General features: G+C 31.7%; 1 protein-coding gene across 2 annotated transcripts in view; it reads left to right on the forward strand.

Moving 5' to 3' along the window:
- The window catches only part of LOC129966577 (cGMP-dependent 3',5'-cyclic phosphodiesterase-like), a 123,804-nt gene that overhangs the window by 54,701 nt on the left and 56,971 nt on the right, over positions 1–12,132 (forward strand). The window contains exon 3 of one of the 2 annotated variants that reach the window (XM_056081038.1): positions 2,980–3,032. The exons of the other annotated variant lie outside the window; for it this stretch is intronic. Within the exon in view, the coding sequence (XP_055937013.1) occupies positions 2,980–3,032 (53 nt within the window). The remainder of the gene's footprint in view (positions 1–2,979; positions 3,033–12,132) is intronic. 2 annotated transcript variants of the gene reach the window in all.

Consider the following 12,132-nt stretch of genomic DNA (forward strand, 5'->3'; position numbering starts at 1 on the left):
CAGTATGATTTTTTGGAACTATGACTGTCTGCGCGCACCCTGACACAATAATTGATAAACGTGGTAAGCTAGATTCATAAAAGCATTCCCTTGTCCTGGCAGAAAGTTATGAATTATATCGGAATACAGCGTTGACAATGAAAGAGGAAAAGCTGTCATCAATTGCTCTACCAGCCTATGCCCAAGAAAGAATCTACGTAGAAAGAAAATATCTGGATATAACTATCACAATCCCTCCACCATTGACATCTCCTCTAGATAAAACAAGGTCTCGCTTGCTACTTCGCATCTCCATATTTGAAATAGGAGAAACCGTCACAAGAAAGATGGAGGAAGTTTGGCATGTCTTCTTTACATCCACCCTCCAATTTCAGTCAAATTTTATATCTAATACCTCCACAGAAAAATGTGTCATCCATTCTGACGAAGGAACGAGGAAACGTTAAAACTTGCATTGTATATGCTTTTATTTAATATGACTTCCATTTTGCAAATAAATGACATTTTCTAAATCGATTTCTCATCATTTTCTTGACTTCTGGTTCCGAAATTTTGTTCGATTGCATTTTCATAGAGATCACTCACTATTTTAATATTTTCGGACATTATTTATGACATGATCGATTTATTTTGATCCCATACAAAAAAAAAAGGCACCCTTTAGAAAATTAAAGGAAAAAAAAAATGATTTTAAGATTTTATAATACTTGTGGTAATGAATTATGAATGAATAACCAATACTATATGATTATTAAATTAAAAGTATTAATCATAGAGACTTTTCAAAAAGGATTCTGCAAAATGTATTTTTATGGAAGTAGAGGATAATACTGAGAGAAGGACCGTCGCCATTTTTATACTTCGAACCTCGGTGAAATAATGAAACAAGAAAGGCGTTGCCCGAGAGACAAAAGAGAAGTTGGAATGCGGACAAATCTGTACCGCCGTTTTGGCACATGCAGCATAATGACGAAGAAGAGGGGGAAAGGGTAAATAAGAAGAAATAATAAATGAAGGTGTCTTACACTATATTATTTTTATTTTCTCGTACAAGAAGTTGGTTTCGAGATTTTTAAGAATCTTTTATTTTCAGACTTTCCTGAGCCTGGAAAACACATTTTTGAAGTCTGTCTGACCGTGAACAAAATAGCTTGCAAAAAAACTGCTTTTGAGCTAGTTTGATTTGTAATTTTTTGATCACATTTCTAGATGTTTTTTCAGTTATGATCGAAATCCACTGACAGGAAGTGCCTTCGTCTGTATATTCGGGTGCAGATGACACGATAACAATAAGGCTTAAAAATGGCATACATAAAATTTGGCATCCACTTTTAGCATAACTGAAATATGTAAAAATGGAACGTCTAACGGTTTTACATATTTCGCATAAATGTATATTCGTATTCGCATACATGCAATAGAAAAAATTCAAAAACGCAGGTAGATTAACTGAAAAATAGTATACGCTCTTGTTACTAAAATGGTTGTTCTGAATCGCATTTTAGCCGGTAGAAACCAGCTGGCATGGTCTCTTCAAAAGTTTCTCACATACTCTCTAGCAAAAGAGTTAGCCAAGAGAAAGTTTTGTATGGCAGTGGCGCACAACAGTTACGAAACATTAACTTTTCGTATGAATTCAGCATTTTTGTTAAATCTTTAATGTCCTCCTTGGCGAATTTATTGAAGATGAATCCGATATGACTAGTATCCGAAATGGAATTTGTGTTTTAGACGCGTTTTTCCCAACCGACGGGAATAAAAATGTATCAAAAAACTGCACTCGTAGTCTCAAAATGAATATATTCAAGTCATTGTGTTTCTGAGTTATCGTGTTTATATTTTTCTGAAAGCACAGATGATCAGCCCCTTGTTGAATTTGGCTCAACATTTTACCCCCACTACAGATATTTAATATGTGCACATCATTTCATTCATCTAGCTCTCTTCGTTTCATAGTTATCGTGTTTACTTATATTCGAACAGCCGGACAGTTGGATTTTCTTTGAATGAATGTTGTTCAACATTTGATAGAAACCCACACATTTGGTATAAAGAGCGTATACCGAATTTCATCTGTCTAGTTCAAAACATTTTTCAGATTTTTTTTTTTTTTTTTTTTTTTTTTTTTTTTTTTTTTTTTTTTTTATCACAGACAGACGGACATTTTCCAAGAATGTGTTTTCGAATTGAAGGAGGTCTAAAACGTGGAGATACATCAAAATCTCGAATTCAATTTTTTGACGATTACAATATTTTCTCCTCACTACTTACACGAGAAAGTAAAGAGGCGTTAAAATACACACTATTTTCTTCACTGTACTAAAAAAAATACACTGCACTAGTAAAACGTTCATGTTTGCTCTAAAAATAAAAATCTAAGCGCACAGGGAATTCACAATCTTGGACGAGGTCCACAATCTGTATGCTGAGGGAAGAGGTTGAATGCTTTTATTAGGGAGTACACAAGAAGTTGCCGGGAAACCACCCCAATCGGCGTTATTTTGAGAGCAAAGAGATATTTCGTGAAAAAATCATTGCGTTTTGTTTTGGCAAATACCTCGAATCTATGAAATTGTTTGGTATTGGATTTAAAATTTAATTTCCTAAAAAGCAAGTTTTTCAAAATAAGTTCAATTCTAAAAGGAATGATTCTTTTTATTTTTATTCTATCTGTATGACGAAGGAGCCCCCCCCCCCCCCCTTCTCTTTTATTTTTTCTCTGTCTGCGATAAAACGGAGAGGAATGAAAAACAATTTGTTATATCATTTTTTTTATTTTAAATTCAAACCTGCTTGGTTCGATACACTTTGCCGGCCTCCAAATGCATTGCTTTACAGAGTTAAAAATGAAGAGCTAGTAGGTTTCCTTTCCTGTTTCCTTCAGAATAGACCTTGTAGGAACTCTACTTTATTTGCCAGAAAGTTGCATGTAGTATTCTGTTATTCAATTGCGTAAATGAAGCCTTTTTTTTTTTCCAGAGAGTTTGGATGAAGACAGTTACAGCTGCTTGCAAATAAAAGTTAATCAATATGTAAGTACCCATCTTTATTTCTTCAAATGTATTAATCTAATTATAATAAATTCATCTACTCTTTACACTTTGTGTGAAATGCATGGAATGGAAGGAAATCTCAATGTGCTTCTCCAATAAACATACAGCTTCTCCATCTTTTGTAATGGAATGTAAGAATTTATATAAACTATTAAACAGTAGCTTGAAACTTGAAAGAAGTAAAAAGTAGGGATTTATAGCAACAATGGCTGTTATCTCCTGTTATCCTAGATATAGAAAGCAAGAAATTTCATCTACAGATACAAGAGCGAGCACAAAAACAAATTGAAATTTCAGTCAGTTAGCAGTTGCAGAGCAGTTATGCGATTCAGTCCATGCTCAGGTGTCTAAAGCTCAATCGAAGAGGTACAACAAAGCGGAGAGTTCACGCAACACGGAGTCACGGTAAGGTAAAAGATCCATAGAGGCCACAGCAGAATGTGATCAATGAAGTTATTGAAGTGCATCATTGCTTGAAGAGAAACTGGTTTTGTTTGCAGCTATTTTTCACAGAACATTTTTGAAAGAAATATCTTGTTTATCTCATTGTAGAAAAGTCCACAGCTTAAAACTATAATAAATATATTTTTTGCACGACAGAATTATGAGTTCAATATCATTAATGCTATTACACTCATGACAAAGGGAATCATTTTGGAGGTTAAAACGATTCAAAAGTCCTTTTGTTATAATAGTTTTGCTGAATAGTCTGGCCCAAACAACCTCTTCCCTCCGATAAACAATATCTGATTAATGAAATTGTTTAGCTATATAACTTTAAATTTAATAAATTTGCATTTAATCCTATATGATTGCTAGAATTTTTTTTTAGTGTTTGAACTAATTACATAATTAAGTTAACACGTTTTGAGTAATGGAAAGCGTTTAAGAATTGTATGACAAGTCCTGTGACAAGCGTAGAGAGGCTGCAATAGTAATACATAAATTATCAATGGGCTAAAATTGGAAACAAATTAGAAGGTGAATAAAAAAAAATTAGGTAATACATTAATTACGTCAATTATACCGCAGAGACGCAATGAACCGCCTGATTGAAACGCGTGAAGTGCTCACGGGAATGAATGAAATCCATTGAAATTTTGGTTATTTTATTCTTTTGAGATCTTTTTTACATATTTTGAAATTTAGAACTCCCAAATAAAATTTCCGAATAGAATTTTTATTTTGCTTTTTTATTTTATCATTGAAAAAATTGGCTGTGGTAAGGCTACTGATGAAGCTTTTCCTATTAGATGAGTAAGAGTTTGATCAAAATCAAATAATGTTCAAAAACTGTTCACAAAGAGTTTTTCAATAGGAAGATAAAAACATTTACCGTACCTTTTTTACTTTCTCGTATGTGAAGTATATAAAGCGAAATAATAGTAATCGTCAAAAATTCGAACTTGATATTTTGACGAGTTTGCCCATTTCAGATTTCGTCTCAGAAGAACATATTTGGGATCATGCCTGCCTGTCTATGAATATACAATAACTCAAAAACGCTTCGGGGTAGAGGAATAAAATTTCACAGGTGGACTCTACTCCATATTCATAGATTTTTATCAAATTTTGAACGAAATCCAATCAGAGAAGTCAGGCTGTCTGGCTATCCAAATATAAATTAAATGATAACTACAAATCGAAGAAAGTTAGATATGTAAAATTTCTTAGACAGATTTAACCTCTAAAAGGCAGACATTTGTCAAATTTAGAACCAAATCTGTCAAAGGGTTGACCATTAGTGTGGAACGAAAAAAACCAAGCTTTGATTTTTAATTCGTAATAGCGCGGAAAAGTTGCCATTTGTTGTAGATAGGATAAAATAAAAATATGAAAAATATTGGAGTGCATCTTGAGGTGCCGCAAGGATGTGAAAAGTTTCACAAAACACACTTTTTGCAACTTTTTCAAAGATCTTCGCATGAAATAAAAAGATTTAAATAGGCATTATAATATGAATAGAAATTTAAAAACAATTTTACTATTGCATTGGTATGGCATCCAGGACTCTGAGTCATTGCTGGGGCTGAGATTATTGAGGGGAGGCGGAGATTTGTCTACGTGTGGTGACCAGCACAGAGCTGGTGTCAGGTCGGCAACTTTGATGAGTTCAATTGAGTTGGCATCTCCTCTCCGTCCATTGTGTAAGTGATTAAAATAAGTGATTTGTTAGTTTGTGTCTTTGTGTGCCTTACTGTGAGTAAAAATGATGCAGACTAAATTAGTAAAGATAAGACAAATGTCCAATTTTTGGGGAAATTTAGTGATTTGCTTGAAGTTGAACTGCTTACTTAAGGCTCTGTTAGGAAGTGCTACTGTTATATTAGGCATAACCCCAAAACTGCTTTAGAGAAGTATCCTTCTGTAAGTGAAATATTCAACACTTTGAGAGAGTCTCTGAGAACATGTTTTAATAAGGGGTGGGGACTCAATTACGTCATTTTCAAGCCATGAGATCATGTCGATATAAGACTTTGCATCGAAGTTTATCTTTGGAACTTTAAACCTCCTGACTCTGCCTCTATTTTCTGTTCTTGCTTTTAAAACACATCGTAAACCAAGTTCTCGTTGACTTATCATCGACAAAATAATAGTTTCTGAAGCAACAAAGTATCCATTTCTTTGAATAATCGGATCTATAATGTTCTTGAGATCATTATAGAGATATCTTGAATTTGCGATAAGGTTAAACAGATGTTTGGAATCATAAGTGTATGAAAGTTTTAAGTTAGTATTAAATCAGACAAACACATACACTTTTACAAAGCATTCAGCCAAAATCTTAGGATATATTTGAAGGATCTGGTTGGTTTGCCTCTTTTTGTAAAAAACACTGTTGATCACCAGCTTTGTTATTGTCGTTGGTAACCGTTTCTGAAACACTAGTATTTTTTGTCCATTCTTGATTAAGCTTTACTATTTTTTATAGTTATACTAGTTATAGTTTTACTATTTTTTATAGTTTTTTTATAGTTTTTGCTATAAAAATATTTATAGCAAATAATTATAGTTTTTGCTTTTCTTGCTTCTTTCTTCCTAAAAGCGCCTGTGGTAGCTAACTAAGTATCAATATTACCTAGTATTACCATTTAGGTAATATTGAAAGTATATTTTAGCAATATTATATTTATATGCAATGCATATGATATCTAAGACAAATAACTTAGTAGACTCGGTTATCGATTTTCCCCGGTTTTCTTGTCACATGCAACTAGTGGAAAGAGCTGTGAAACTGGAGACCGAATCGACTCTTAATGTCTATGGTTTAATCGCAAGAGAAGGACACATAAGAGCAAAAATTGATTCACGTGTGAGTATGCTAAAAGTTCATACAAAACAAAAGACAACTAAATTTGGCATTGAAGTAGAAACAAACACTTTTCAGTTGTAACATTTGTAATAATTAAGGATGCAGAAGTAAGAAACACAATATTTGACATTAAAAATGCTTTATTACTATTATTATATTTTGTAATTAATCAATTTTTCTATTTGCAATGCTTATATATGTATTTAAAACCATCTTTTGTAACATTATACGCACGGAAAAAGTCATATAAAATATTTTCTCAAAGTTTATAATTTTTCAATATTTTTACAAACTTTAAGCTGTTTGCGGCACCTCAAAATGTTGTAGTATTGCAACCAAATTAAAAAAAAAATTTTTGAACCTAAAAAGCAACTTTTTCCCACTATTGCCAAACTAAAATCTAAACAAAATTTTTTAAAGACCTATTTTAAAACTTGTCCCTTTTTTCAATTTTTTACAAATTTTAAGCTCTTTGAGGCACTTCAAGATGTTGCTGTTTTGCAACCAAATTTTTAAAACCCTTTTTCAACCTAAAAGGCAATTCTTCCCACTATTACCAAGCTAAAATCTAAAAAAAAAAAAAAAAAAAAAAAAAAATGTAAGGCCATTTTCGGTCTACCCTAAGACCATTTCTCAGTCTTTACTTTCAAGAGCATGTCAGCTCAAAAATATAAGGATTTAAATTTATAAAAATTGGTATATGATGTTGTTAAATAAAGTTGTAAGCCATCAATAAAAAACATTATCTATATATATTTAAAATAATGAAGGAAAACAATTAACCAGTCACTCACCTTAAACCACTGACTCCATTTTGAAAATTTTTGCTTCATATGAAAGATTATGATTTCTATATATATCATTAGAGGTCACCTAGCCTTCTTCAAACTCCAGGTTTTAGGAAAATCGAAAAAGAAAAAACTTCGTAAGGCATTCTCTAAGGGTTCATCTTGCGACAGAGTTCACCAGTCCAAACTACTTGCATATATCATATAAAAGCCAATGATTCATAAATCGGTCATCAATGTTTGTTTGCTTTTACCATTCTCTATTTTTGGGAGAAATTTTAAAAAAAGGAAAACTTTTGCATTCTCTACGGAAAAATCTTGTGATAGAGTTAGTCAAACCAAGCCATTGAATGGATTTCAAAAAATCTTATTTCGTATGAAAGTTTTTGATCCTTATATATGTATCAGAGGTCATCTGTATTCTACTTTTCTCCATTCGAACTCCACTGGGAATTTTCTTTCCAAGAAAAAATTCCATCGGCCCCATACACCTCCCACCCCGATTTGAGAACATTTTGCTTCATAACAATGCTTATGACCTCTCATAATTGTGGTTGTCTATCCCCTCCTTCTCAATTTCGGAGATTTTGCAAAATAGAACATTGACAGACTTCGAAATAGAACATTGACCGGCATTACTTCGCCAATTTGATGATTTTGCCCCTCTGAAATACAGTTAACCGTTAACCGAATAGGTGAAAATTTAACCCTTAAATGGTGAAGTGTGTTTTAAGAGACAGCAGTTTCATTATACTCAAATTAAATTTTCGAATGATTAGTGTGAAAATCAGAAAATATATTCTTCGGATATTTTTCTTGATATATAAGTATGTTTAAAATTTTTTTATAAATATATTATTAGTGAAAAAAGTGAATGCGTTTAAATATACATTTTCTTCTCAAATGACATGTTATAACAAATAATATTCTTCAGAAACATGTCACTTTTTAAATTGTATTCAGTTTTTCAATATACAAAGGTATATGGAAAGCAATATAATGGAAATTTCAACAATTATATGACAAGTAAAAAAAAAAAAAAAAAAACTGATAAAGCGTAAAATTGACTCTTTCATTCTAAAGGCACCATTTCTACGCAGAAACTTTTGCACTACTAGCACGGGTTTTGAGGGCATTTTAATATGCAGCTTGAGTACCAGTATAAAAATCAGCCCGTAAATTCTTTTAATATTTCTAATGGTATATTAAATTATTTAAAAAAATTTTCAAAATTATCACTAGAAAATTTATTATATTTGAACTTACATATCAGTATCAGTAAAATGCTAACTTCCATCGAAAAACTCTTCTGTACAATTATAAGCATCACTAAAATCACTTTCTTCTTCATTTAAAAGTCTCTGGAGCTCTGCTATATAAGGGGATCAGCAGGTTGGATGATATTTCGAGTACCAAGTTTTAGAGCCGTCTGCTAAGCCTTGTATAACACGGGAACACTAAAGGGGGGGTGCGGTCTCACAGAAGACGCACAAAGAAGTAGCTAAAATATTTAAAAAAGAATCCTCTGAAACTGGTTGAAAAAAGTGCACGTGTAGTGAAGGTCGCAGAACAAGAAGCTACAGGGTCATTCGATTGAGCTAAAAATAGAATTGGGGTGATCAAAAGTCCATCCTTAGCCGTCTGGTATACCGCACTCCTCAGTTAAAGGTTAACCCGCCATAATGCTCTATCACTATTGTACGTTTTTTACTGATATTGCTGTATCTCTTCCTTTATTATGCTGGAGAAGTTATAGTTTATCAAGACTGGTTTGCATTCACTGAGGCACTTCACAGCATTGATGAAGTCGCGGAGACGAAATTTCATGAAATACATTTTCTTCAAATAAAAGAAAGTATCATTTTAAATTATGAATGCAAATAATGGTGTAGCAATATGATTGATTAGCTATATTTGGTGATGCTAATGTTTAAGGAAGAATAAAATAGGATAAAATATACTTATTCAACATGAATACAAATTGAAATTATTTTAAAATCGATTTGTACTGGAATTTTTCATTTAAATACATTTTGAAATGGAAAAAGAAATGCTAGAAGATATTTCTACCATCTAATGGAACCTAAGTAAACTATTCTTGAAGCTAACAAGGTTCCAAAAGCTAGAATAATATAGCTTACACCAGTATGCTTGTGAAATGACGCAATGAATCGGCGTCGAAAATCGGCGGAATCAGTCTAGATGCTTTATTTTGTATCATCTATTGAAAATGGATAAAAAAAAGGGACCATTTACTATTGATGACTTATTGGAGAATCATGAATTTTCGGACGGAATTGAAATTTGCAAATTGGTACCCCAGATATTTTATTTAGTGACTGTGACTGGAAAACTCTGTTATTTAATAGAATCAATTAGATATGAAATAAAATTGGAGAAATAGGTACACAATTTGGGGCTAAGAGAATGATTGTTTCATTTTGTCAGTTATCTTCATAAGATAGATGGTGGTGAACAATGATCGCTAAAACCGACTCGTTATTAATTAAGTGAAATGGAACATGCTATAATCAAATGCACAATTACTCAAACAAAAAAAATATGTTTGTCTACTAAGAAATAGGGTCAAGTTAGGTTTCCATTATATCTATAATGGAAACATTTTTCGTGAAGCATCTTCTAAGAGCACTTTAATTTTACGCACTCCTTCAATATTTTATAAATTCCGCAGCTTTTCGAGCAGTCCTACTATCAAATGAAAGCATTTACTGCAATTATGGTTCGGTGCCAAATACGAATGAAAATAATTCATTTATTTGGCTTAATTTATATTAGGAAGCCCAGCAATCTTATTTCTCTTAATGGCCATGAAAGTTCTGATGATATGCCAGCTCTATGGAAACCCTTTTCCAAAAAGGTGTGTTGTTGCCAAACTTTCATTTAATGAGTCAAAAATAGCTAAAAATAAAATGTTAAACACATCATTTTAAACAATGTTAATTTAAAAGAATTAGAAGGAATGACATCGAAATATTCGAAATAGAATGACGATTTTCTTTCATCCTATTTATTTCCTTTAAATCATAATAATCTTGCCATATGTTTATATGAGTTTTCCTTTTTTCAGAAAAAAACCCAAAACATATAAAATGCTACATATTATATACCTATTTTGTTTGGTTTCAATACTGAGAGAACAATTTTGTCGACTCTTCAATATTACGATTTTTTTAACAGTACGCTCAAAAGAGCACTTACAAAAAATTCAGGATACAGTAATCATTTTAAAACAAGTTGCTTATATTGTTAATAAGTTTCATCAACAGTTTGCATTCATATAAAAGTTTCTCCTTTTCATTTCAAATTCTCTTTCCATCTTTTCTTTCCATCAATTTACTTCTGATACTGTCCATTTTTTAGTACTTTATTTTAGCTTGGTATTCCACCACCTTCTACGCTGTAAACAAATGGCAGTACGTTCTCTAACTTGCAACTGAATGAAAAGTATTCAACAGATTGGATAGCATCTTTTCCTATTTTGCTTGATCTGTCATCTTTTGAAAATGATCCAATCGGATCTATTGAGCTTTCAAATCAAAAGAAAGGTTCAAGATCATTATTACAAAATTATTTCGTTGCAATAGAGAATCTTGAAAATGTTACACTTTGTCATTACCATTAAAAATATTTTGATCACTTTGGTTTTCGTTCGCTGTTATTCACTTACAGAAAAGTTTCTCTATTTATTCTAAAATGTATATATCTCTCTCTATAGATCTATATATTTTTACATATGGAATAAAAAGTATGCCAACAAAGAAGTTTATGTTCTCAGAAGTTCCATAGGCTCAAAACTTTCAAGAATCCTTTTCTTTACCCGTGCGTGCTTAAATCCGAACCACCGTTTCTTTTGCGCTATTGTAAGAAGCCAATTTTTATCTCAGTGTAAAAGAGGTTCTTTTTTTATTTTCTATTCAAAAGTAAGGGAGGATTTACAGGGATTAAGTGGTTCCCTTCATAAAAAAAGAGACAGAAAGGAATTCTTTCTTTTCCTTTTTTATAGACAGAAATAAAAAAAATAGGCGTGCTTCCTTTGTAAGCAATTTTATTTTCAGATAAAGATGATTCTTTTCCCGATTTCCGACTTAATACATGCAAGCTTATCGATTTCTTAAGAGTACTCAAAAGTTGTCTCATTCATCTTCAAAGAAGTTTTCTGCAAGAACTAACAAGGACCTTGAAACTAACATAACATCCTCAAAAATAATTTTATTATTGACTGCATGCATGAATTATGAATATATATATATATATATATATATATATATATATATATATATATATATATATATATATATATATATATATATATATATCAATTTAATGAACAACGCGTAATTCTTTTTATATAAGAATGAGATATTTGCCAATGTTGTTGATTTTTTTAACCATCACTATTGGGTTCTGCTTTATTAGTTCCACTACCACCTGTGCTGAAAGTGAATTCAATTAATCAGAGGTTTTAATTCAAGAGTTTGTTGTCTAATCCAATTATTTGTTGGATGCGTTTGCAAATCCTTCCCTTCAGTAAATTTCTAAAATCCGGTTTGAAAATAACATTTTATCAAATTGTTTGAGCGGAAGGAATCGGACTTGTTTCTTTCAATATTAACTTGCTGGATAAAGGCGCTAAGAAATAATGCAAATAAAACTCTTAAAAAGAGATATAATTTGCAGACTGAATTAGAAGTTGTTAAATTCTGCAACAATTTTCCTTATAATGCAATTAAATTTTTCCTTATAATGCAAAATAATATTGCGGGATATTTTATGAAAAAATCTTTTCATTTTTCGTTTCCACCTCACTCGGACTTCTGCATAGCAAATGACAAATAATCTAATATTCTGAGGTCTGTGCTGCTTTTCAGTTTGATCTCCTCCGAAATTTTTATCTCAAAAGATGAGGTAACAAATGAAGGTTAGAAAACAGTGAATCCCGTTATTATTTATTTGCGAC

This window comes from Argiope bruennichi, chromosome 4 (genome assembly GCF_947563725.1).
Source record: "Argiope bruennichi chromosome 4, qqArgBrue1.1, whole genome shotgun sequence".
Lineage (NCBI taxonomy): Eukaryota > Metazoa > Arthropoda > Arachnida > Araneae > Araneidae > Argiope > Argiope bruennichi.